Source organism: Mercenaria mercenaria, chromosome 12, assembly GCF_021730395.1.
Source record: "Mercenaria mercenaria strain notata chromosome 12, MADL_Memer_1, whole genome shotgun sequence".
NCBI lineage: Eukaryota > Metazoa > Mollusca > Bivalvia > Venerida > Veneridae > Mercenaria > Mercenaria mercenaria.
In genome coordinates, this window is record NC_069372.1 from 52,523,918 (window position 1) to 52,551,486 (window position 27,569).

Genomic DNA, 27,569 nt, shown 5'->3' on the forward strand with positions numbered 1-27,569 from the left:
CAGTCAAGTGACATCATATTACTTGGGGTCATCAGGTAATTATAATTAAACAGTCTTGGAAATAGGATCAGATGATTTTTTAAGTATTTTTCCTATATAACTCACATAATAACTAAGTGACCCCAGGGCAGGGCCTCTTTTCACCCAAGGGGCATAATTTGAACAATTTTGGTACAGGACTACTAGACAATATATCATATCAAATATCAAAAGCCTAGGTCGTATGGTTTCAGACAAGAAGATTTTTAAAGCTTTTTCATATATACGGTAAGTCTATATAAAACTTGGGACCCCCAGGACAGGGCCTCTTTTCACCCAGGGGTACAATTTGAACAATTTTGGTTGACGACCATAAGACAATGCTATAAACCAAATATCAAAGGTCTAAGTGTTCTGGTTTCAGACGAGAAGATCTTTAAACTTTTTTTCCTATATAAGTCTATGTAAAACTTGGGAGCCCCGGGGCAGGGCTATATTGACCATAGGAGGATAATTTGAAAAATCTTGGTAGAGGACCACTAGATGATGTAACATACCAAATATCAAAGCCCTAGGCCATGTGGTTTTGTACAAAAAGATTTTCAAAGTTTTCCCTATATAAGTCTATATAAACCATGTGACCCCCGGGGCGGGGCCATATTTGACCCTAGGAGGATAATTTGAACAATCTTGGTAGAGGACCACTAGATGATGCTACATACCAAATATCAAAGCCCTAGGCCATGTGGTTTTGTACAAGAAGATTTTCAAAGTTTTCCCTATATAAGTCTATATAAGCCATGTGACCCCAGGGGTGGGGCCATATTTGACCCTAGGGGGACAATTTGAACAATTTTGGTAGAGGACCACTAGATGATGCTACACACCAGATATCAAAGCCCTAGGCCCTGTGGTTTTGGACAAGAAGATTTTTAAAGTTTTTCCTTTCCGTTGCCATGGCAACCACAGTTCTGCATGGAATTCAATTCTCTGAAAAATTTTGAAAGGGGGCCACCCAAGGATCATTCCTATCAAGTTTGGTGTAATTCTGCCCAGTGGTTTTCAAGAAGATTTTTTTAGAAATTGTTGACGGACACACAACGCACATCGCACGACCCAAGACGGACATTGAGCGGTCACAAAAGCTCACCATGAGCCTTTGGCTCAGGTGAGCTAAACAAGAGGGCCATGAAGGCCCTGTATCGCTCACCTGACCTACTGACCTAAAGGTCATCAAGATTAACATTCTGACTAAGTTTCATTAAGATATGGTCATAAATGTGGCCTATAAAGTGTTAACTAGCTACTCCTTTGATTTGACCCTGTGACCTAGTTTTTGCCCAAACATGACCCTGATTCGAACTTGACCTGAAGATCATCAAGTTTAACATTCTGACTAAGTTTCATGAAGATACAGTCATAAATGTGGCCTCTAGAGTGTTAACAAGCTTTTCCTTTGATTTGACCTGGTGACCTAGTTTTTGACCCCCAATGTCATAATGTCAAATTTGTCCAAGACTTTATTGAGGGTTACATTCTGACCAAGTTTCATTAAGATTGGGCCAAAAATATGACCTCTAGAGTGTTAACAAACTTTTCCTTTGATTTGACCTGGTGACCTAGTTTTTGACCCCAGATGACCCAATATCGAACTCGTCCAAGATTTTATTGAGAGTAACATTCTGACCAAGTTTCATTAAGATTGGGCCAAAATTGTGACCTCTAGAGTGTTAACAAGCTTTTCCTTTGATTTGACCTGGTGACCTAGTTTTTGATCCCAGATGACCCAATATCGAACTTGTCCAAGATTTTATTGAGAGTAACATTCTGACCAAGTTTCATTAAGATTGGGCCAAAAATGTGACCTCTAGAGTGTTAACAGTCAAATTGTTGACGACGGACGGACGGACGGACGGACACAGGGCGATCACTAAAGCTCACCTTTGAGCACTTCGTAAAAAGGTTACTTCCTTTTGGCTTAGAGCCAATCAGAATGATATATAGTGAAAATGCATCAAAATTAACCTTAAATTCTAAGTAAAAGTGGGCATAATTCATGAAACATTGGTGTCAGAGTTATGCATCTTGTGTCACATGATGTGGGTGATAAGGTGGAACATCTATTTTAAGTCTGAATCAAATCCATTCAGTAGTAACTGAGATACAGTGAAAATACATCAAAATTAACCTTAAATTCTAAGTAAAAGGGGGCATAATTCATGAAAACTTGGTGTCAGAGTTATGCACCTTGTGTCACATGATGTGGGTGATGAGGTGGAACATCTATTTTAAGTTTGAACCAAATCCATTTAGTAATAACAGAGATATAGTGAAAATACAACAAAATTAACCTTAAATTCTGAGTAAAAGGGGACATAATTCATGAAAACTTGGTGTCAGAGTTATGCATCTTGTGTCACATGATGTGGGTGATAAGGTGGAACATCTATTTTAAGTTTAAATCAAATCAATTTAGTAATAACTGAGATAATAGACGGGATGCGTCGCAATGCAACGCGACGGGACACAACAAAACTGACTCCTATATAGCCCCCCCCCCTCCCCCCCAAACATGTTTGGTGGGGGTATAATTATTATATATGGTCAGTGCGTGACTGGAACAATATAAATGCCATAAAAATGTTGGAGGCAAGATAAAAAAACAAGAGGGCCATGAAGGCCCTGTATTGCTCACCTGACCTATTGACCTAAAGATCATCAAGATCAACATTCTGACCAAGTCTCATTAAGATATGGTCATAAATGTAGCCTCTAAAGTGTTAACTAGCTTTTCCTTTGATTTGACCTGGTGACCTAGTTTTTGCCCCCACATGACCCAGATTTAAACTTGACCTAAAGATCATCAAGATTAACATTCTGACTAAGTTTCATGAAGATATAGTCATAAATGTGGCCTCTAGAGTGTTAACAAGCTTTTCCTTTGATATGACCTAGTGACCTAGTTTTTGACTCCATCTGACCCAGATTTAAACTTGACCTAAAGATCATCAAGATAAACATTCTGACCAAGTTTCATTAAGATATGGTCATAAATGTGGCCTCTACAGTGTTAATTAGCTTTCCTTTGATTTGACCATGGTGACCTAGTTTTTGACCCAACATGACCCAGATTCAAAATTGCCCAAAGATCATCAAGTTTAACTTCTGACAAGTTTTCAGAAGATATAGTCATAAATTGCCTCTAGAGTGTAAACAAGCTTTCCTTTGAAATGACCTATGACCAGTTTTGACCCCACTAAACCCAGATTTGAACTTGAGCTAATAGATCATCAAGATTAACATTTTGACAAGTTTCATTAAGGTATGGTCATAAATGTGGCCTCTAAGTGTAACTAGCTTTCATTTGATTTGGCTTGGTGACCTAGTTTTTTTTCCAACATGACCCTGATTCAACTGACCTTAAGATCATCATATTAACAATCTGACCAAGTTTCATGAAGATACAGTCATAAATGCTGGCTTCTACAGTGTTAACAAGCTTTTCCTTTGATTTGACCTGGTGACCTAGTTTTGACCCAGATAACCAAATATCAAATCGTCCAAGATTTTATTAAGGGTAACATTCTGACCAAGTTTCATTAAGATTGGGCCAAAAATGTGACCTCTAGAGTGTTAACAAACTTTTTCCTTTGATTTGACCTGGTGACCTAGTTTTTTACCCCAGATGACCCAATATCGAACTCGTCCAAGATTTTATTGAGGTAACATCCTGACCAAGTTTCATTAAGATTGGGCCAAAATTGTGACCTCTAGAGTGTTAACAAGCTTTTCCTTTGATTTGACCTGATGACCTAGTTTTTGACCCAGATGACCCAATATCGAACTCGTCCAAGATTTTATTGAGGGTAACATTCTGACCAAGTTTCATTAAAATTGGGTCAAAAATGTGACCTCTAGAGTGTTAACAGTCAAATTTGATCGGAGACGACGGACGGACGGAGACGGACACGACGGACGCGACACAGGGTGATCACTAAAGCTCACCTTTGAGCACTTCGTGCTTCCAGGTGAGCTAAAAATGTACTTAACATGGATAATTATGCACAAAACCTTTTTGAAACAATACTTACTTTGAAACAGAAATTCCCCCTGGTTTATCGATGAAATCTTCGTGATGAAGTACTGATGAATTCCATGGAATATCTAAGAATTTAATGATACGTTTCATCCAGAGTTCCGGTTGTAAAACTAACTGTTCATAGTAAACTGGCATACACTTGTCCGCTCCCACTTGTAGACACTGAGAGTACATCATTTCCATTGCAGTACTCCATTTAGATAAACATTGTCTGTAATCATTTAAATTGAAACCCGTAATTGTTACTTTGCGAGAAATAATTGAATGCACAGTCCCACGGCCATCTCGAATCATAAATATAAATTTAGCATTTGGAAATAACTTTTTTAAATAAACACTGGATTTCAAGGTAAATGGATCTTTGTTACATAAATATGGTGCCGCCTCTCCGTGTAAAGCTATAATTTCTAAAATAAAGGCTGATAAAGCTGAGTCTAATACTTTGTCATCTATTCCCGCTTCCAGTAGTCGCTGTTTTTCGATTGCTGATCGATCCCAATTAGTTCGCATTCCGAGCAATCTTGGGATGACACGGGTTTCTTCTCCGCATCTAACATCTGGATGAGCATCAAGCATTGCACGCATAAGGGTTGTCCCACTTCGTGGCATGCCTCCGATAAAAATCAATGGCATTTCACGATGATAAGGTATCGCCTGCTGATTACGATCATATATCATGCGTTCTCCTTTCGGAACCATGAGATAATTACTGTGCGGTTCACATGGCAGATTTCTATACATTAACATGAAACATATCAAAAACATTGCGCACATATACATTAATACTTTTCTTGACATTCTCGCCATTGCTGACTTGTCCAATATTTTCTAATTATATCTGGAACACTTCAGTCAAATTAACAGCATGGTAACATAAGGTCCATCATCTATGAAATGCCTCAAAGTCCCCGTAGTGACATGTTACCTGAAAAAAAGTTAATTACATTTGAGCCGTGCCATGGGAAAACCAACATAGTGGCTTTGCGACCAGCATGGATCCAGACCAGCCTGTGCATCCGCGCAGTCTGGTCAGGATCCATCCTGTTCACTAACAGTTTCTCCAATTCCAATAGGCTTTAAAAGCGAACAGCATGGAGCCTGACCAGACTGCGCGGATGCGCAGGCTGGTCTGGATCCATGCTGGTCGCAAACCCACTATGTTGGTTTTCTCATGGCACGGCTCATTTATGATCCATCACCTTACACTGTTTCCGGTATATAAATATCAAAAAGTAACTTTATCAGTTACTTTTGTCAGGCAACACTAATTCAATATTGAATTAGATTTGTAGGACATGGCATTTTGTTTGCCTCATGTAGACTGGAAGTATGATCAAAATATGAAAGTTTTTAAAACAGACAAACAATGTTTATATTCTGTTAAATACCATGTTAGAACACTATGTAAAGTTCTACCACTATACATCACAACACTACCATGCGACTAATAGAGTAACAAACATGTTTTAACTCTCCCTCTCTTTCTTTCTAATAAACACAAAAAGAAATTCACTAAATCTCATTATTTATATAGTTTACTTATAATCATTTAATATATTTTTTTTTATCAATTTTATTCTTTTTTTTTTTTAATTTTTACTTAAAGCCTGTTTTTACCAATATTTATCAATTGCTTATATTTCCTAGAGTTTAAGTTGTCAGTAAATAAATGTTCACCCTAGGTAGACAATTAACACTCCTCTTACCTGACAATATCCTTTTCCAACTGATCTATACATCTTTATTTTCCACTAACAATTCATGATCAATTACAACACTAGAGTCTACCAACTGCCACATCATACATACACGTTTAACAGACAATTTGATCAAAATAGTCAGCTTTAAGAAAATTCATATTAATAATTCATATCAGTCATAAGTTACAGCAAGAAAATCGAACATGCTTAAATTTTCTGCAAAGCTTTCACTTGTTTTCATATCCCCAGGCAGGTACTCTGTTTGATCAAATTGTAAAAACCATTAATTTAAAATGCACAATGTTGAAAATGACAATTATTTACCATTTAATTGATACTCAGTAATTTCAACCCTTAATGTACTTAGCTTTAATGAAAACATATCAGTATAATTTCTGGTGCATTCATAAGGACCACACTTATCATATAGAATGAGCCACCAATTACCATAATGAGGAAAAACCTTCTTTTTTTTTTTGCTAACATTTTTTTTTTTACTTTCTAATAAATGCATCTAAATGAAGTCAAATAAAGAGTTTTTTATCATTACAGTGTCACCTCTTTTGAAAGGCCCAGTTCCCATTTTCTTAAGGGACACATTTGTGAAGTACTTACTCGCTTAGACTGCTGCTAGACTATAATATATAATTTTTAATAATTTTATTCTTAAGTCTATATCCTCTTTTGAATTTCATATATGAGCCGTGCCATGACAAAACCAACATAGTGGCTTTGCGACCAGCATGGATCCAGACCAGCCTGCGCATCCGCGCAGTCTGGTCAGGATCCATGCTGTTTGCTAACGGTTTCTCTAATTGCAATAGACTTTGAAAGCGAACAGCATGGATCTAGATCTATACATAGAGCTCTGAATTCGGCTACCATATCGGCAGCATGTCAATACATGCGATCAGCTGTTTAGACGGCATAGAGGCTATGACTAAGCATGGATCCTGACCAGACTGCGCGGATGCGCAGGCTGGTCTGGATCCATGCTGGTCGCAAAGCCACTATGTTGGTTTTCTCATGGCACGGCTCATATATAATACTGATAATATTACAATCAGTTCTCTGAGAAAATCTCTAAAATAGACTGGCATTTGTTACTATTACATAAAATAAAAAAAATTCCCAAGTCTGAAATTTTGTGACAATTAGTCTTGTGGCTAGTCTATTACTTACCTCATAACCCTTACCCTTTTAATGCCAGGTAACAATTAAAGTATACAGGTAAATAACAGGTTACCATTCATTAACTAATAAGGCTAACTATCTGGCCATACCAGAATGACTCGGAGTGGGGTTTGAACCTTATACCATCCACTCATGAGGTAAATACTTTAAGCACTAGAGTAGCATAATTGTTGACAAGAAAATTGATCAACAGTTAAGTGGTCAACTTTTTAATGATGTTAAGTATAATTCATAAAAAGCTTTCAGTTAAAAGGATGACACAATTAAAATTCAGGACAGAAAGCGGTAATTAATTGCTGTTGTTGTTTTTGTTTCTTACCGGACAATTTATCTCATTTAAACTTGGTGTTGTTTTGAAGAGATTCATACAATTTATATAAAATGTTTATCTGATAATGAAAAAATCAGAACACTGATCATAAATTCATTGAAACAAAAATATATATGGCCAAATATCTTCATTTGTCCAATACTATCCACTGAAGGAAATTAAAACTTACTCCTTTACAAAAATGGAAACTTTAACTGATACAATTTTCACTTGAGGCATTATTGTCCAGACAGTTATCAGTGCAATAAGATTAAAAACATGAGGGCTCTGAAGGCCCTGTATCGCTCACCTGACCCAATTCTAACCCCCGATAAGTTAGAATCTAAGTTGGCCTTGATTTCATGGAGCTTTGATTTGACCTGGAGTCCTAGTTTTTGACCCCACATGACCCAGATCCAAACCTGACCTAAAGATCATAAAGAATAACATTCTGACCAAGTTTCATGAAAATATGTTCATAAATGTGGCCTGCAGAGTGTTAACAAGCCTTTCATTTGATTTGACCCTGTGACCTAGTTTTTGACCCATCATGATCTAGATTCAAGCTTGACCTAAAGATCATTAATAATAACATTCTGACCATGTTCTGTGAAGATATGGTCATAAATGTGGCCTCTACAGTGTTAACAAGCTTTTCATTTGATTTGAACTGGAGACCTAGCTAGTTTTTGACCCCACATGACCCAGATTCCATTTTGACCTAGAGGTCATGAAGACAAACATTCTGATCAAATCTCACGAGTTTAAAACTTAAACTTAGGTCTCTAGAGTGTTAACAAGCTTTACCTTTGATTTGAACTGGTGACCTAGTTTTTGACCCCACCTGACCAAGATTGGAACTTGACCTAAAGATCATCAAGATTAACATTCTGACCAAGTTTCATTAAGATATGGTCATAAATGTGGCCTCTAGAGTGTTAACTAGCTTTTCCTTTGATTTGACCTTGTGACCTAGTTTTTGACCCCACTATTTTAAGTTTCAAGTCAAACACTTTGATAGTAACAGAGATATTTGACTTTATCTAAAACTTTCACCAAAAAATTCCAAGTTAAAAAGGGGCATAACTCTGTCAAAATTCAAATCAGAGTTATGGGGATTGTTTCTCCTGGTGTAGACTTTGATACCGTATTTTGGTGCGTATTGGTCGCGGTAATGTATAGTACACGGTGGCGATACCCTGGGTATGCAGGGGTGCAATATGGCGGCGGAATCTCTCGATTCAGGTAACATTTTTCATTATTACTGTCTTAATACTTAACCAGTTTTAACGAAATAAAGACGAGTGCCCGCTCATAAGAATACTACACCCTCGGCTATAAAGCTTGGGCTCCTATGTTTCGTAGCTTTTGTGAAAAGTGCAACGGCGCAACCTGACGGGAAAAAATGCAACTGCTATGTAGGGGGGCATTTTTATGAAAATGACTAAACCAACTATCCCCGTGTGTTTCGAAAAACGGCTTGTAGGGCGGAACCGGGCTTGACATGTTCCAAAGCTGTTGTAGAACTTCAGCAAGTGAAATCGCCAGTTTTCGGCGATTCCGGGCGATGGAAAGGAAATGCTATGTGGGGGAGGTGTTTTCATTATGTTATGTGGGGGTGCTTTTGACATGTGGGGGTGACTTAACTGGCTGATAGAGACACGCAATATTACGGACAAATAAAGCCAGCGAAAAATACTTTTAACTGTTAAAGGCATATTATATGTCACCCTTCTTGACCTAATACTTACAAATTCAAAATCCCTCCTATGCCACACAGTGAATTTTAACTGTGGTCTAAGTGACTGCCACAACCTTATTGCAACTACCCTAAGAGAACATTGTGAACCCATTATCAAGAATAAGGTAAAATTCCGCAGTTATAAAACTTTTGATGAACAAGATTTCAATATAGATTTGTCTAAAGTTCCCTTCCATGTAGCACACATCTTTGATGACATAGATGATGTATACTGGGCTCATGAGTACCTCCTGAAAGAAATTGTAAATGAACATGCACCTGTAAAAGAAAAAATCCCCAAGAAACATCCACCACCATATATGAACTCCACATATAGAAAGTCCATTTTTAAAACCAGACAAGCTAGAAACACATTTAATAGAAATAAAACTGATGCAAACTGGAGGCACTACACTAAACTCCGTAACGCCAAAACAAATATCAAACGTGAAAGTATAATGGTCTACTTCAAAGAAAGATGCGATGGTGGACCGAAGTCTAAGGATTTCTGGCCAACCATCAAACCTTTCTTATCACAAAAACAGGTTAACAAATCAAACAGTCAAATTATTCTTAAGGACCCCAACTCCGACTCCCTTATATCAAACCAGAACACTGTAGTTAATCAAATGAATGATTTTTATGTTAACATAGCTAAAAACATTGGCATTAATTCCCAAACGCCAGTAAACCAAGATCACCCAAGTGTCCAACATATTCATGATAACGCCAATATGAACGCCTTTGATTTTTCTCCAATTCCTGAGTCAAACATCACTAAAAGTATAAAAAACCTGGATAGTAAAAAAGCCACAGGAGTGGACGGTATACCAGCAAAAATAATCAAAGCCGGGTCCCAAAGTCTTACCCCTCCTATCACTGCTATGGCTAATTCAATCCTAATCAAAGGTCAATTCCCATCAAAATTAAAACAGGCACAGGTCACGCCTATCTATAAAAAAGATGATCCCTTTATCCAAAAGAACTACAGGCCAGTGAGTATCCTTCCCACTATGTCAAAACTTTATGAAAGAGAAATCTGCAACCAGTTAAATACCCACTTTAGTAATATCTTCCACCCATTCCTTGCAGCATTTAGACCATCATTTGGCTGTCAAACTACCCTTCTTCGTCTGGTTGAAGACTGGAAAAAGGCCCTAGATGAAAATAAATATGTCGGCGCCATTCTCATGGATCTATCCAAGGCGTTTGACTGTCTACCTCATAACTTAATACTCCTTAAACTCAAGGCATATGGTCTCTCAGAAAAAGCCTGCGGGTTACTCAATAGTTACTTAACAAATAGGTGCCAGATGGTCAAAATCAATAATTTCAAAAGCGAATGGCTTGAGATCATAAAAGGAGTACCCCAAGGATCAATACTTGGGCCTCTTATATTCAACATCTTCATAAACGATATTTTCTACTTTATTAAGAAATCAACCCTATATAACTATGCAGACGACAATACCTTGTCTTTCAGTCACCAGAACCTAACCACCTTCAAAGAAACACTCGAATCTGAAAGCAAAGAATTAATTACTTGGTTTGATATCAATCAAATGCAGGCAAACCCAGAAAAATTTCAAGCAATATGCATAGGCAAGAAATCAAATAACGCGGTCAAATCTTTCAATTTAAATAACAATGAAATCACGTGTGAAGATGAGGTCAAACTACTAGGTGTTACACTAGACTCCCTACTTGATTTTGACAGCCAGGTCACTATATATGTCGCAAAGCAGCAAAACAGTTAAATGTATTACAACGGCTAAGTAAATTCCTAAATTTTCAAACAAGATTGGTCATTTTTAAATCCTTCATCCGATCCAACTTCAACTACTGTCCGCTCGTGTGGCATTTCTGTAGTAAATCAAATACTGAAAAGCTTGAAAAATTGCAGTATCGTGGCTTAAGAATTGTTTATAATGACTATGAATCATCTTATGAAACCTTATTAAACAAAGTTAAACTAACTACTCTTCACCTAAGCAGATTAAGAACAGTTGCTATTGAAACTTATAAAATGATAAACAACATCTCACCAGAATATATTAGATCCTTAGTAAATGTAAAATCTTCTTCTTATAATTTCAGATATGAAAACACATTAGAAATACCAACAGTAAAAACAGTCAGGTATGGCAAGAACTCTTTTAGGTTTGAGGCCGTTCGGGTGTGGAACAGTCTGCCAAATGATATAAGGACTGCACAGGAATACAAGGAATTTGTCAGGCTGATCCGCACCTGGACTGGTCCCAAATGTAAATGTGCCATGTGCTTATAGTTGCTTTTATACTTTTCTTTGCTGTTTGGCTTGTTGTGTTGCTTTATTTATTTATTTGTGTGCTTCTTAGTTTCGTCCTTAGCTAAAGACTTTTTTTTTTTTTTTTTTTTTTTTTTTTTTTGCATTTATCAGTTTAATTTGTTTGTCTGCTTCCATGTTTTTTTTGGTTTTTATTCTTATTTGTGGTGTCGCCTGGTGGAGTCTCAGCGCGTGTGGACTGGCCATACAGCTGGCAAAACCAGGCGAAACATATCTTAAACTTTTTATCACTACTTCATCTATCCATTTACTCATTATCTTAACAATAGTTTTTCATTTTAACTAAGTACTTACATTTAAATAGTAATATAAGTCATAATTTAGTATATTCTTAATATATTTTTTTATATATATCTTTTTTCTCTCTCTTTCATGCATGATGCCAATCTGTTTTTATTGTGATAACTTTGTAGATGACAGAGGCGGGTGTGGCACTGTGTATGACCCTCTCAGGTCCCTTTTCCCTCTCTACATCTTTCTTTCGGTAGGTTGGGATAAGTACTTTACTTGGGGAATTAGGTTTTCTGTCTCACACTTGTCACACACCCGACTGTCAACTACTAATTTCTTATTTTATGCCCATAGACTTGTATTTTTACTTGCATGTACCAATATAATATGCTTATCTTTTTTTTATGCTATGCTTTAACCATGTACTTTTTTTTACAGCCTTTTTTAATAGTTATATTATTTTTACATATGTTTGTCGGGAAATAGCTTTAAGCTAATGTTTTTGTTATATATAGTATCCGACGTTAAATAAAGTTTCTTGTATCTTGTATCTTGTATCTTGTAATATATATTGTGATGATGTCCGTCCGTTCGTCCTTGCATGTTTCTTCTCATACATCGTTGGCACTAGAAACTTGAAACTTGATCACGATACTGCTATGGCCTTTGGAGAGTGCATTTTCATACGACACCTAGATATAAAGCTGTAGGTGTCATAAGGGGCCTAGATCTATTATATTAAATTTGGCCATAACTTGTTCTAAATTAGTACTTGACCGATTTGGCTAATAATCAAATAACAACTTTGTTGACAAGACGTTCAATTATATTCTTTAATATTTGACCTTTAGGCATACAGACACTAAATAGAAAAATGGCGCGTAATAATGGCGGAATCAAATTGTCCTCAGTTTTTTTTTTTTTTTTGCTCTGTAGAGCTATTCTCTTTATTTTCTTTGCAATGTTTTGCTAAAATCACATGACAGATATATGCTTGACATGTAGGTAGCATTTTCATAATGAAATAACAACATGACAAAATTTTTCATGGAAACGTAGATCATACACAACCAGTATAATTTGGGGTCTCATTTTTTAGCTGATTTTGCAGTTTGTGTGTTTGACTGAAATTATTTTTCTTGAATCAAACATGACCCCCACTTTTCTTTTGATTTTTAGTTAGCACTGACAATATTCTTCAAGAAAATGTAAGTTACAGACATTTAAAATGGGTCCTGATGTGTGCTGCGGTCATTGGAAATAGGTCAGTGTTATATAGGATAAAGAACAACAACTATTTGACTTTTCATCTTTACTTTTAAAAGTCGGAAAATAGTCATTTTGATGTCCATCTGATATTTGACATCTACTGTTTAAACGCTAAAAGCAGTTAGTTTGCTGTAATATTTATTATTACTTCACACATTTAACTCGTATTCACAAATACCAATTCTTGTGACAAGATGTTCACTTTGATCTATTTAAGTATGACAATGACCTTCATTTTACTTTGATCTTTGCGTTTAAAAATCAGAAATAATTAAATTCCCCATAGCCTTTGTCAACTTGGCTGCAATGAAAACTGAACAATCCATGCGACAAAAAAGCGGCGTATGGTAACATTCATAAAAACTCTTTTAAAGAAATTGGAAAAAAATATTAAAGGTGACATGAGTTGTGTTGTACTGAAATATAGTCATGACAGTTGAAACTTAAAATATTCTATGGTTCTAAGTGGTAAAGCAGTTATCATTAATTAGCATTAATTTGATAAATAGGAAAATTGCCAAGTGTCTTAAATTGCCGTGAAAAAGTTATCATGAAGGTCATGGTAACACGTCTATATATCAATGTAAAGGTAATATGAAAAAGAGTAAAGTATGTGAGTTTCAAAGACATCAATTAAGAAATTAAATATTTTTATGATATGTTTACGTTTTGTCTGTGAGAGAGAGAGGCCAACAAAGAGATTGCCCCCGATTTAACGGATACGGGGATAAAAACACAGGGAATATTATCAAAATACAAGTACGAATCTGAGCGGACGGAGTTGACAATATGTTCCAGAGATATGTACCCAAATGTGCCCGTAGAAGGCATTCATATGTTTACTTCACATCCACCTTCAAAATGAAAAATTCTTGAAAAGATTTTTTCCACTGGGATAATTTCTATCCATATCATATATATACTTTATATATCAAATGATCATATCACTACGTGCCTCTAGCAGCCTAGCAGCCAGTTAAGTCACCCCCACATGTCAAAAGCACCCCCACATAACATAATGAAAACACCTCCCCCACATAGCATTTCCTTTCAATCGCCCGGAAATGCCGAAAACTGGCGATTTCACTTGCTGAAGTTCTACAACAGCTTTGGAACATGTCAAGCCCGGTTCCGCCCTACAAGCCGTTTATCGAAACACACGGGGATAGTTGGTTTAGTCATTTTCATAAAAATGCCCCCCTACATAGCAGTTACATTTTTTCCGTCAGAATGCGCCGTTGCACTTTTCACAAAAACTACGAAACTCAGGAGCCCAAGCTTTATAGCCGAGGGTGTAGTATTCTTATGAGCGGGCACTCGTCTTTATTTCGTTAAAATTGGTTAAGTATTAAGACAGTAATAATGAAAAATGTTACCTGAATCGAGAGATTCCGCCGCCATTTTGCACCCCTGCATACCCAGGGTATCGCCACCGTGTAGTATGCACCTAATTTCTGCTCTGGAAATGGTCAGAAATTTAACTTCCAGCATCTAAGTCGCTGTTAAATTTTAATTTTTCCCAGCAATATCATATTTTACCAGTAATTATCGCGGCGGCAAACTTTTTTCAAAATATCTGTGTGGCCCTGCAGTCAGCTTGTGTTTACATTCAGTAATTATGCAAGTTAAAATGTGAATTGTTTGCACAGCAATTATAACACCTCACCATATTAAGTAATTAACCGCGTTCCTTTGATTCTGAGTGCAAAAAATAACAATATATCTTTTTTGGGGGGTTATTTTTATGTAAAAATAAAAGTACAATTTTTTATTACGCTTCGAATTATTATAAACAAAGTTTGGAATGGAGGATGGATCTGTCCGGATTTGATCCAACCCGGTATACATGTAAAGTCAATGGCATCCAGTAAAACGAAAGTAGATACAAACGTAATTCAAACTGCAAGTACCGTTTTTAATTGTAGTCATTCGTAATTTTAATGGCCTGTATGGGATATTTATGATATACTTTATTGAAAATGACCGCTATTTCTTGAAACGCCGCCGAAATTGATATTTCTTTATCATTTTGTTCGTTCGTAACATTTGCACCTAATTTTGCGACTGCCTCGGCCAGAAAATTGGCCCGAAAAAATTCTGCTGGAAATGTTCTGTCATATAAGTCGCAGGAACTTTTTCAGGCAGCAGAATGAGTAAAAAAAGTGCGACCTATACGCCCCAAAATACGGTAGTAAATACATATTTTAAGTTTAAAGTCAAAAGCTTTGATAGTAACAGAGATATTTGACTCAATCAAAAACCAAAAAAATCTAAGTTAAAATGGGGCATAACTCTGTCAAAATTCAAACAGAGTTATGGGGATTGTTTCTCCTGGTGTAGACTTTGATAGTAAATAACTATTTTAAGTTTCAAGTCAATAACTTTGATAGTAACAGAGATATTTGACTTTATCAAAAACTTTAACCAACGGCAACGCCGGCACTGACGCCAACGCTGGGACGAGTGCAATAGCTCTACTTTTTCTTCGAAAAGTCGAGCTAAAAATGAAACATTGAAATTTTGAAATTATATGCAGTAACATAAATTTTGACTGATTACTGCCCATTAATCATGATGTCTGCTTTTAAATTGTTCTGCTGGTTCAAAAGTTTTCATTGCCAGATACTATAAGGAACAATTAGCATGCCTGTAGAAATGTTTTTTTAACAGTATAAATTTGCTTTAATGAAAAATTACCCATATTAGGTACTTGGCGAAATAAGACCTGTACTCAGGTACTTTGTAAAATATAGAACCTAGGTACTTGGCAAAATATGACTCCTAGGTCCTTGGCAAAAAATATCCCTTGGTACTTTGTGAAAAATGACCACTAGGTACTTGGTGAAATATGATCCTGAGGTACTCGGTGAAATATGACCACTGTGTACTTCCCGAGGTACTTGGTGAAATATGACCACTGGGTACTTGGTGAAATATAACCCCTTGGAACTTGGTGAATATGAACCCTGGATACTTGGTAAAATATAATCCCTAGGTATTTGGTGAAAAATGACCACTAGGTACTGAGTGATTATGACACCTAGATACTCTGTGAACATGGCCACTGTGTACTCGGTGAAATATAACCCCTTGGAACTTGGTGAATATGATCCCTGGGTACTTGGTAAAATATGATCCCTAGGTACTTGGTGAATATAACCCGTTGATACTTGGTGAAATATAATGACCCCTAGGTACTTGGTGAAATAAAACCCGTAGGTACTCAGTGAAATATGAACCCTAGGTACTTGGTGAATATAACCCGTAGATACTTGATGAAATATAATGACCCCTAGGTACTTGGTGAAATATGATGACCCCTAGATACTTGGTGAAATAAAACCCATAGGTACTCAGTGAAATATGAACCCTAGGTACTTGGTGAAATAAAACCCGTAGATACTGAGTGATAAATGACCCCTAGGTACTTGGAAAAATATGACCCCTAGGTACTTGGTGAGATATAATATCCCTAGGAACTTGGTGAAATTTAACCCCTAGGCACTTGGTGAAAATTGACCACCAGTTACTTGGTGAAAATTGACCTCCAGTTACTTGGTGAAAATTGACCACCTACTTGGTGAACTCCAGTTATTTGGTGAAAATTGACCTCCAGTTACTTGGTGAAAATTGACTTCCAGTTACTTGGTGAAAATTGACCACAAGTTACTTAGTGAAAATTGACCTCCAGTTACTTGGTGAAAATTGACCTCTAGTTACTTGTTGAAACATGACCCTCATCTCAAAAGCTGCAGTAAAACGCATGATTTTCTAGAAAAGTTATGGGTGTTTTTTTTTTTCCATTCACTTTTGTTTGGCTATTTCATGGGCAACAGTTATATTCCCTATTTTAAAGATTTGCACATCATTGCCATATTAAGAATTTAGCATATCACTGCTGGTTATATTTATATGAAGACATTTACAACTGTTTTGAATTTTACATCTGCTTTGCTCACCAATACTAGCAAAAATAAAAACGTTGCTATATCATTCTATCTACTGCATATTACAGAACTAGGAAAGAATTTATGGGTAAAGTTTGGAAAAATATTAAATTATTCTTACCATTCTGGACAACAGCACTTTGTCAAAGAAAAACTTTCACCAAAAAAAAAAGAAAAGAAAAAAAAAAAGAAATCCAAAACAGCACAGTTAAGTGTTATAGCCAATGAATGACCCAAGCTTGCAGCTAAATATATAGACATAAATACATCTTTCTGGCTCATCATATGTCTTATTATCGCATTAGTTTTCATAAAAACATCATTATATATGGACAGGTTAATTGCAAAATAATGAAACTAATACAAGGAATAATAGTAATGCTTAATGAGTGATAATAAATTACTTTGTTATTGTGATATATTATATAAAATATTCTTGACACTGCCCATCTTTCAATAAAATGCTTTATCATTAAATATTTACTTGGAATGTGAAAAATCTTAATCAAAATGTTTTTAACTTTATGAAATATATAAATAAATTGTGTATGTTGAGATACATTCATAATTAAATGTCTTGCAGCCTATAAAATGAAATCATACATCCATTTTTTTGTTTATTTTTGTTTATTTTGATCTATATTTCTTTTGTTTATCTTTTATGTATTTTGATCTACATTTCACTTTTTAACATTTTTGACGGGTTCTTACAAATTTCTCATCTGTGTAAATACAATTCATACCAAAATACATATCCGTTAAACGGAAAGGCAATGTTGTTCTTATGTGAATTCCATCTGCTAGGTTTTGTTAAATCATTCAAAGAAGTGAAAGAATTTTCCAAATTGGCTTAAAAATGAGAAAGTTATGATCATTTAAATATTTGATCAAAATGGCCGTCATTTTGTTTCCATGGCAACAAAGAACAAAATGACGGATTTATTAAATTTCTATTTGTAAAACAATTCCTCTACTTTTTCCAGCTATAATGAAAGAAATTACAATGTTTTACATCTTATACTCAAGACAGATATGAAATTAACCTATTTAAAAGGTTATTTGCTAAATAAAGAATTCAGCTGTGTGTAAATGACGTCATAAACACTTACTAAAATGGCTGCCTCCATGATCAGCCATGTTCTAAAACTTCAAACTGCCATATCTTTTTTAATAGTGCTCCGATTTTAAAAATTCTTTCAGCATTATGACAGGCCTGAGGATGGCTTTCATACAGAATTAACTTATTGTAAGGCATTCCTTGCCCTTTAACAAAATTTTTATTTGTTTTGAACAGCATTTCACTTTATTTATTTACTGTTTTATCGATATATTTTTCTATTTTTCATGTTGTTATTTTTTATATATCTATCTAAATCTTATATTTTTTTTATCTACATTTCATCTTGTAACTTTTTATCTATATAAGGTGCCCTAAAATTATTGAGTATGATGTCTCCAAAATTTCGTAATAATTACCAAACTAAAATCTAAATTATGTATGAGAGTTGATCCAGAAATAATGTCACTGCAAATAATTTGCACATTTACTCATTGTTATATCATTAAACAAACATTTAATATCAAGATGTGCACTTATTCAATTATGATTACACAGGTAAATATTATTTTCGAGGGCTGTTTCATTTTAAATACACAGAACTTCAAAATTCAGCCATGACTACATTTCACTGCACACAAAAATAGTATTTCTTTCATAATCAAACTAGATGCCCACTGCCAACATGTCGGGCCCGCCTTTTGACCCCTAACTGTGACCTTGACCTTTGAGATAGGAACCTGGGGTTTGCACATGACACACTGTTTCACTAAGGTTAACACTCATGCCAATTATAAATAAGATTGCTCCATGCATTTCAAAGTTATGGTCCGGTCAAACAAATCCGGACGGATGCACATACACCAAATAGCATTTGGATGACTATGTCTTTGCATCCGCAAGCGGGCTTGACAAAAAAAGCATCCTACCAAAGGCTGCCGAATCATCAACTGACATCCAAATAGCACAATTGGATGTGAAATTACCTCTTTTTCAACAGTCAGCTGTGAAAATATAGTGGCATCCTTGCAGGTTCAAATTTGAAGTGTAGTGCTAAGGCTTCTTTGCTTAGTGACAAAAACATTAATTTCTGAGTGACGTGTGGTGATCACTGTTACCATATGTTCACTGGGCATATTGTCCGTATTTCGATAAGCAATATTTTCTTATGACATTTTCAACAAATATTGCAAATAGATCAAGGTACATGTGTAGGAATTTTAGTCATACACATTTTAATGGCTCCAATGACATTACTTTTGGATCAACCCTTGAATTTAATATAAGTGAAAATACCCAAGAATTTTCCTGAAACGTATCAATTTGAAGAGTAATCAGACATTTAATGACATGACATTGTATACCTTTAGCATCTGTCTGCAACGGCATGCACATTAGCATCAAATACTAGGCTAGGTTATTGTTGTCTTGGAACAAACTTTTGTAGTCATCTAATTCTGTCCTCTCCACAATTAATTAGCATAGGACGCTGACAGACATCAACTGTTCCTGTCCTGACGGAGTATAGCTGTACGATGCTCAGGAAACTGATGTTAAATTTGGAATATGACGATCTTCCTGTAAAATCCTTTCAAAGAACAGAATCCCTCATCATTGTCGATCACACAACTTTAGCGGTAAAACTGTGAAAACAGTGAAAAAACTGATGTATTACATTTAACTATTGATTGTATCAGTAACACTACAATGTTACTTAGTATACACATTTTCATGGTCCTGTTTTACATATTAGCCTAGGGCCACAAGCCAATATCATTGATCAAGGTAGCAATTTAAGCCAAGGGCCAATATTACTGTCAGATAGAAGATCTATAATCTGGAAATCATAACATTAGACTGCCATGATGGCACTAGATTGCTCAACTCTTTTAGAGCTTAAACAGGCTAGATGTGCAGCTTTGGAAGAGGACCATAATATATTCCAGGTGTTGAAAGTTCCAAAGGCAGTAGAAGTTAATTAATAGAAGATGCTTTTGTAGAAAAGCACATGTCTCCCCCAAAGCATAGGAGTAATAGGTAAGAAGTCGAAAGGGGACAGGAGCAAAGGTCAAGGAGACACTGATGGTTGGCTTGGTGACAGAAATGCAATAGGGATCATCTACTTTGCATATCCAATCATCCCCTGAAGTTTCAATGTTCTGGGTCAAGTGGTTCTCAAGTTATGGATTGGAAATAGTTTTCCATGTTCTGGCCCCTGTGACCTTGACATCTGAAAGAATGGCCTCCAAGGGGTCATCTACTAGGCATGTCTAATCATCCCATGAAGTTTTAATGTGTGTGGTTCAAGTGGTTCTCAAGTTACTGATCGGAAACGGTTTTCGATGTTCAGGCATCTGAGAACCTGACCATTGATCGACTGACCACAAAATCTAGTTTTCATCTAATCTGCATATCCAATCATTCTATGAAGTTTCAACATTCTGGGTCAAGTGGTTCTCAAGTTATTGATTGGAAATGGTTTTCCATGTTCAGGCCCTTATGACATAATTACATAGATTTGTGTGACAGATGGAAAACAGTAACTGTTCAAACACTATATGGTTTTTCAATCTTTAAAATTGGGTGGAAAAGTCACACACTGAGAATCAGAGCAGGCCAACGGCATTTTGGAAGGTCTTTTTAACAAGGCTCCATTTTTACCTCTATCAGCCCCTAAAAGTGGCCATTTGTTCCCATTTGCAAAAAATATGGGCGATGACCTTATAATGATGCTACAGACCAAGTTTGATGAAGATGCATCCAATTGTTCATGAGAAGAAGTGGTTTAAAGGTATTTCTAAATTAATTAAGTAAAACTGCCATTTTTTCATTGCCATATGGAATCAAAATTGCTAAAATTGCTAAAATTTGGATAAAATATTGAAATATTCAGAACTTTTTTATTTTTTTAGAACTATTGTCCTTCAATGCCTTTTAAAAACGATTTACGAATAATTATAGGTTATTAACCTTGTATCGGAAAATATGCACAAGTTCTTCAGCGGAAATACTGCACAACTTTAGGAGCGCAATATTCTTCCGCTACATACGCATCTACATGTAAAAATATAATGTAAATATCATAAATGTGTTCAATAGAAAAAAATAGTGCAACAACACACTCTGAATTACGTCACGCACCCGATATGAAATTCAGGCGTCAGTGTATGGAAAAATATTGACGTTTCTGGTTCCAGTGTAACTTAATGGGGAATACAAACGAGTATGTAATAACTACCCATATTTCCTGAGATAATGACTGGTACGAACTCTAGATTGTTCCAAGTAAGATCTATACCTTGTGAGTGACTCAAATATGCTTTAAGTAAGTTTTATGATCAAGCTTTATAAGATATTTCAAAAACAAAACTTAAAGTTTAAATTATAAAATATCAGAAATTCCTACCTGTTAATCTTGTCATCTTCATAAAATGGTCACAAGCCACGTCACCTGAAAAACAGACCAATGAGCAAGTCAGGAGATTTTCACAGTAATCTAAGACATTCCTTTCAGACAGTAATACATTGAAGTATTATATATATACTCTTATTTCAACAATATTTGTTGGAGTAAACATATTGCCTTCTTGATGTACTGTGAAATGAATAATATTTGTTGGGGAATAATTTTTTATGGGTTTCATTGTTACACTGATGCAGAAAAAAAATCTAATTTTCCTTAAATTAGAAATCATGACCCCATAATTTTTTTTGTTTGTTTTGATTTCAGTGCAGTTTTTCAATGTAAAAGTTAAACTGACAGTAAACTTAATGACTGTTCTCCGCAAGTAACTGTCCGTATGAATCAGAGGTGCAGGACAATTGGACAAATGATTTCAGACACAATATCTTTTTACAAATTGTCAGAGAGAAAATAATTATGCCTCACCCAGGGATCAAACTCATGACCCCGCAATCCCAAGACTTTAGCTCTCTCTACTAATCTATGTAGGTGGGACATTATGGATGAAACCAAACTAAATTAAGTGTAACAGTTACTGGAACAGACAAAGACTATATGTAAAGAAAAAGTTGAAAATGCATGACAAATGTTGCAGTGATTGGTTTAGTCTACGTTTTTTCTTTGACAATGTAAAATCTCATGATGACCCTAGATAAATTCTTCTACTGCAAGTTAGTCAGTTATAGTTTCTGTAAAGAAATTAACATAAAGAATTTTACGAAATTAAGGGCCATAACTTTGGTGTCATCTAAACAATATTAACAAGTGTGCCAAACTGGCACAACATGTCTGTCCCAAGAACATTCCAACTCTGGTAAATACTGAATAAGAAATAAATGGCCATAACACTAGAGAGCCTTTAACCTTTATACACTACTGGATGCACATACCATTAAACATGGTTTAAAACCCTGTAAAATATGCATTAAAATAGGAAAAACCATTAATTAACCCCATTAATTCTTGCATCACTTTATTTAACAGGTTTCACAATATTAATGGGTTACATGTTAAAATACCATTAAAACACACATTTTTAACCATGAATCATGCCATTAAAAATTTAGTTTGGTAGCTAAAATAGTTAATGGCTTTGAAAAAATAGTGAAATTCTGTATTTTTTGAATTTAACAGGATTATTCATGGCCCTTAAATTTGATTTAATACCCATTAAATATTCAGGTTGTGTACAATTTCATTTAAGAGTAAACTTAATGGCCCTTAACAGCAATGTAATGCCCATTAAATCCTAAATTATGTAAAATGTGATTCGTATATATTTTCTTTTTGGTTTTTGGCTTGCTCTCCTATTGAATGCTTATAATTCCAGTCTCATATTGTTCTAAAATGGACTTTAATCACAATAAATACATACTACGCACACATCATCTATAATATATCATGATGTTATATTTAGTTGCATTAAAGTTATTTCCCCTTGATGCAGTTACGCCATTTTTTTCAAATGTTTGGCAAACTGTGTTCCTACAAAAATCGATTTATTTCAATGGAAGTCGGATGGAAACGTATTAATTTATTTGATAACATCAATCTACAATATTTTGGTAAGAGTAAATATGTATTGATGCATGCCACTTTTTCTGTTCTTTGTTTTTCTTGTCCAAATAATCAGCATTTGTATAAGAAAATGGGTGGGGTAAGGAATTTACATTATAAAATGTGTTCAGACTAGTTTAGATTTTCAAATTCTTGAGTAGAAACTAAGGTTTATGGAGAAGTGAACAGTACACATAATTGTGAAGAATTAAATTCATTTGGGGCATAGGCAGATCAATGGCTTCTTTGTTTCAACGAATCAAAGAGTGTGGTACGCTTAATTAGAGATGGGAGAAGCTACCTGTGATGCAAGCCCTCAAACATTTGCTCTTAGCTGTACAGTGCATGCATGTGAGCACAAAATACTGAAGTAGAGCTAAATTGTGATTGCCCATTGTGCACTGACACTGTCATCAACAGTTGCTTTTTGAATACACCGGATGCCTAATGTCTGTGCCAATAAAAACTTGGTCAGAATGTTTGTCAATATTATAATGTTGAATAGTTAAAACTACCCACATGGTCACTTGATCTATTTAACTGGTACCTGTAAACCCTTCTCAGTACAACTCAATACAATACAATATCCATTTATTTTCTCATTTCATATGAACATATGACAGAATAAGGATACAATTTAACAAATGTTTGTACGAGGCTGTTACATGTGTTTACATTACAAAATAATAAGAGAAAAAAGAAGAAACAAATATTCTTCTAGCATTTTACAAAACAGTACATATATATATTCTTTATTAAAGTCTCATATGTATAGATACTATTACATGTGTAGTAATACGTAGTTTAAATCAATATGGCAAATATTAATATGAAGTTGATTATCTTAAGATGTCTAATTCTGAAGGCAAATTTTCATGGCCCTTAATTTGATACACAATTAAAATACCATAAACCCATTAAAATTGAATCTGACATATTTAATGAGACCATTAATCAATTCTTTAATAATTAACAGCCATTAACAGAGTATTAAAAAAATTAATGGCCCCATTAGTTCTTACTAATTAATGGGGAATTAAGGGGTAATTTTTTAATGGCACATTAATTTCATGCCAATTAAAAATTTTCATGGAGTTTTAAGGAGCCTGTTAACTTATTTTAATTGTTTATTTTAAGCAGCTTTTCATGGCCATCAAAGTCATTTTTAATGTATGGCATTAAAACTATGGTCATGAAAATCCCATTAAATAGTAAGAAGTAATGGGTGAATTTTAATGGTGACCTGTTAAAACTCTGTTAAAAACCTTTGAAAAATTAAGGCCAATTTCATGACCCATTTAATGGCATGTGCATCCAGTAGTGATATATAGCCTGCTGTCAGCAAGTGATTTTGCCTTTGTGACCAGTGCAGACCATGATCAGCCTACACATCCGATGCATGCTGATCATGGTCTACACTGTTCGCTATTCAGTCGGTAAATTTTCAGTGAACTCCCCTTTGATAAACAAGTGGTACTGCCTGATTTCAAAGATGGACCAGTCCAATTCAGAAATTTAGCAGGGTAAAGGTTAAGGATCCAAGTGTTTATCAAACTTAGCTGAGGTATTATGCCAACAAACATTGTGCCCCGGTGATTCAGTCTGATTAGCGTTTGATTAGAACTTCCAAAACTAGAGTGGACACCATCAATTTTCACAACTTTTAGTTATTCAAGGGCTATAACTCCATGGCCATTGGGCCAATCCAGATAGATATCGAGCTTGACTGAGATATTATGCACATAAATCCTGTGACAAAGTTTGATGAACACTGGATAAATATTATTCAAGTAACAGAGCAGACATTATCAATATTTGAAATGTTTAGTAATTCAAGAGGAACTAGGTCAATCTTGGCCAAAATATTATGCTCATCAACATTGTGACCAAGTTTGGTGAACATAGGATAAGAAAATTGCTCAAGACTTTAGTGGATGCACACAGGTAATCGCATTAAAATTAAGTAACTTCAGAGATCTTTTGACGCCAGTGCAAGTTTCAAGTGGAATGTTTAAGAAATGCAGTTTCCAATGTGTATTAACCATGCGAAAACTGGCAAGTCAAGGGCCATAACTCTGTATCTTGCTCATCATCAAACTTGTCTAGGACCTTGTGACTCTATATTCTGGTGGTCAAACTTGCACCTTTAGATTTGTATCAAAATGAAGAAAAAAATAACAAATTAATATCAAACTTATAATTTTAAATTAATATCGAAATTAAAATGAATATCGAAATTCAAGAAACATAAATATTGATTCTCATGAATATTTATTCATGAACTATATTATGAATTTGTTCATGAATAAATTCATGAAGTTCATGAACCTTTTTCACAGGGGAAGTGTTTCCATTGAAACAAAATGTCTGAAAACATTTTATGTAGCAATTATCTGAATAAGATTTTGTTAAATAAAAAAATAAAGCAATACTGTATGTGGAATACAGGAGCTCATAAGTAATAACATATAATAACAGCTGGTATACATTTATGTAAAGCAAAGAAAGCTGTAATGACCTTAATACTACAGAATGTAATAAACTTATCTGATTAGGATTATTTTAATGGCAGAATATTTAATGAAAATATAAAGTTATATACACAAAATACATTTTTTCCAAACATTGCTGAATATAAATTCTGAGTTAAAACAAGGCAGTCTGAAAGACAGCTAAATCCCCCGCCACTGCTATGGATAGTGAAAGGGTAAAACCTTTGATTTTAGCTGTGACCTTGACCTTGAACTGACATGGCTGACTCATGAATTCTGCATAACGTCTTGATGAAGTGATCATTTGACCAAAGTTTCATGAAAATCCTTCAAGGGGTTTAGGAGATACAGAGCTGAAACCTTTGACCTTCAGTTGTGACCTTGACCTTGAGTTGACATGGCTGACTCATGAGTTCTTGATGAGGTGATCATTTTATCTAAGTTTGATGAAAATCCTTCAAGGGGTTAAGGAGATACAGAGTGGACACCAAATGGAAGGCTCAAACCTTCGACCTTTAGTTGTGACCTTGACCTTGAGCTGGCATGGTTGACTCATAATTTCTGCACATCGTTCTGATGAGGTAATCATTTGACCCAAGTTTTATAAAATTCCTTCAAGGGGTTTAGGAGATATAGAGCGGACACGAAATGGAAGGCTCAAACCTTTGACCTTCAGTTGTGACCTTGACCTTGAGCCAACATGGCTGACTCATAAGTTCTGCACATCGCCTTGATGAGGTGATCGTTTAACCCAAGTTTGATGAAAATCCTTCAAGGGGTTTAGGAGATATAGAGCGGACACAAAATGGAAGGTTCAAACCTTTGACCCTAAGTTGTGACCTTGACCTTGAGCTGGCATGACTGACTCATGGGTTCTGCACATCGTCTTGATGAGGTGATCATTTGACCCAAGTTTTATAAAATTCCTTCAAGGGGTTTAAGAGATATAGAGCGGACACAAAATGGAAGGCTCAAACCTTTGACCTTGAGTTGTGACCTTGACCTTGAGCCGGCATGGCTGACTCATGGGTTCTGCACATCGTCTTGATGAGGTGATCATTTGACCCAAGTTTTATAAAATTCTTTCAAGGGGTTAAGGAGATATAGAGCGGACACAGAATGGCAGGCTCAAACCTTTGACCTTGAGTTGTGACCTTGACCTTGAACAGACAAGGCTGATTCATGGGTTCTGCACATCGTCTTGATGAGGTGATCACTTGACCCAAGTTTCATGAAAATCCTTCAAGGGGTTTAGGAGATATGGACCGGACACGATTTTGTTACGGACGGAAGGACAGACGGAAGGACGGAAGGACGGACGCAGACCATTCCTATAATCCCTCTGCCACGGCGGGGGATTAATTACTGAAATTCAGTCATTCACATTTGTTAGCTGTATAAACTAAGTGTATTTGACAAAACAGAGTTCCCACATTTTGTTTCAGTATTATAAAATCAGCCTATTGAGTCACCCATCTCACAACGTGTATTAATAAACAAGAGGGCCATGACGGCCCTATATCGCTCACCAGAGTTGATCTGGCCTACTGACCAAGGTTTTGACCCCACATGACCCAGTTTCAAACTTGACCTAGAGATGATCAAGACAAACATTCTGACCAAGTTTCATAAAGATAGGGTCACAACTGTTTTTCCTTTGATTTGACCGGGTGACCCTAGTTTTTGACCCAACATGACCCAGATTCCATCTTGACCTAGAGGTCATCAAGACAAACATTCTGACCAAGTTTCATAAAGACAGGGTTACAACTGTGACCTCTGACCCAGTTTTTTTTTATATCCCACATGACCAAGTTTCAAATCTGACCTAGAGATCATCAAGACAAACATTCTGACCAAGTTTCATAAAGATTGGGTCACAACTGTGGAATCCAGTGTTCACAAGCTTTTCCTTTGATTTGACTGGGTGACCTAGTTTTTGACCCCACATGACTCAGATTCAAACTTGACCCAGAGATCATCAAGACAAGCGTTCTGACTAATTCTCATGAGTTTCAAACTTAAATTGTTGTCTCTAAGTGTTAACAAAATTTTCATCTGATCCGGTCTAGTGACCTAGCTTTTGACCCCACATGACCAAGTTTCGAACTTGGCCTAGAGATTATCAAGACAAACATTCTGACCAAGTTTCATAAATATTGGGTCACAACTGTGGCCTCTAGAGTTTTCACAAAGCAAATGTT

At 35.6% G+C, this 27,569-nt stretch overlaps 1 protein-coding gene across 2 annotated transcripts in view; it reads right to left on the bottom strand.

The window, feature by feature from the left end:
• Positions 1 to 27,569, bottom strand: part of LOC123534400 (protein-tyrosine sulfotransferase 1-like) — a 61,227-nt gene that overhangs the window by 9,191 nt on the left and 24,467 nt on the right. For both annotated transcript variants that reach the window (XM_045316633.2, XM_053520063.1), the window contains exons 2-4: positions 21,260 to 21,304; positions 19,218 to 19,496; positions 4,071 to 5,003 (exon numbers count right to left, since the gene is read on the bottom strand). In XM_045316633.2, coding sequence (XP_045172568.2) covers positions 4,071 to 4,885 — 815 coding nt within the window. In that variant the 5' untranslated portion in view covers positions 4,886 to 5,003; positions 19,218 to 19,496; positions 21,260 to 21,304. The remainder of the gene's footprint in view (positions 1 to 4,070; positions 5,004 to 19,217; positions 19,497 to 21,259; positions 21,305 to 27,569) is intronic.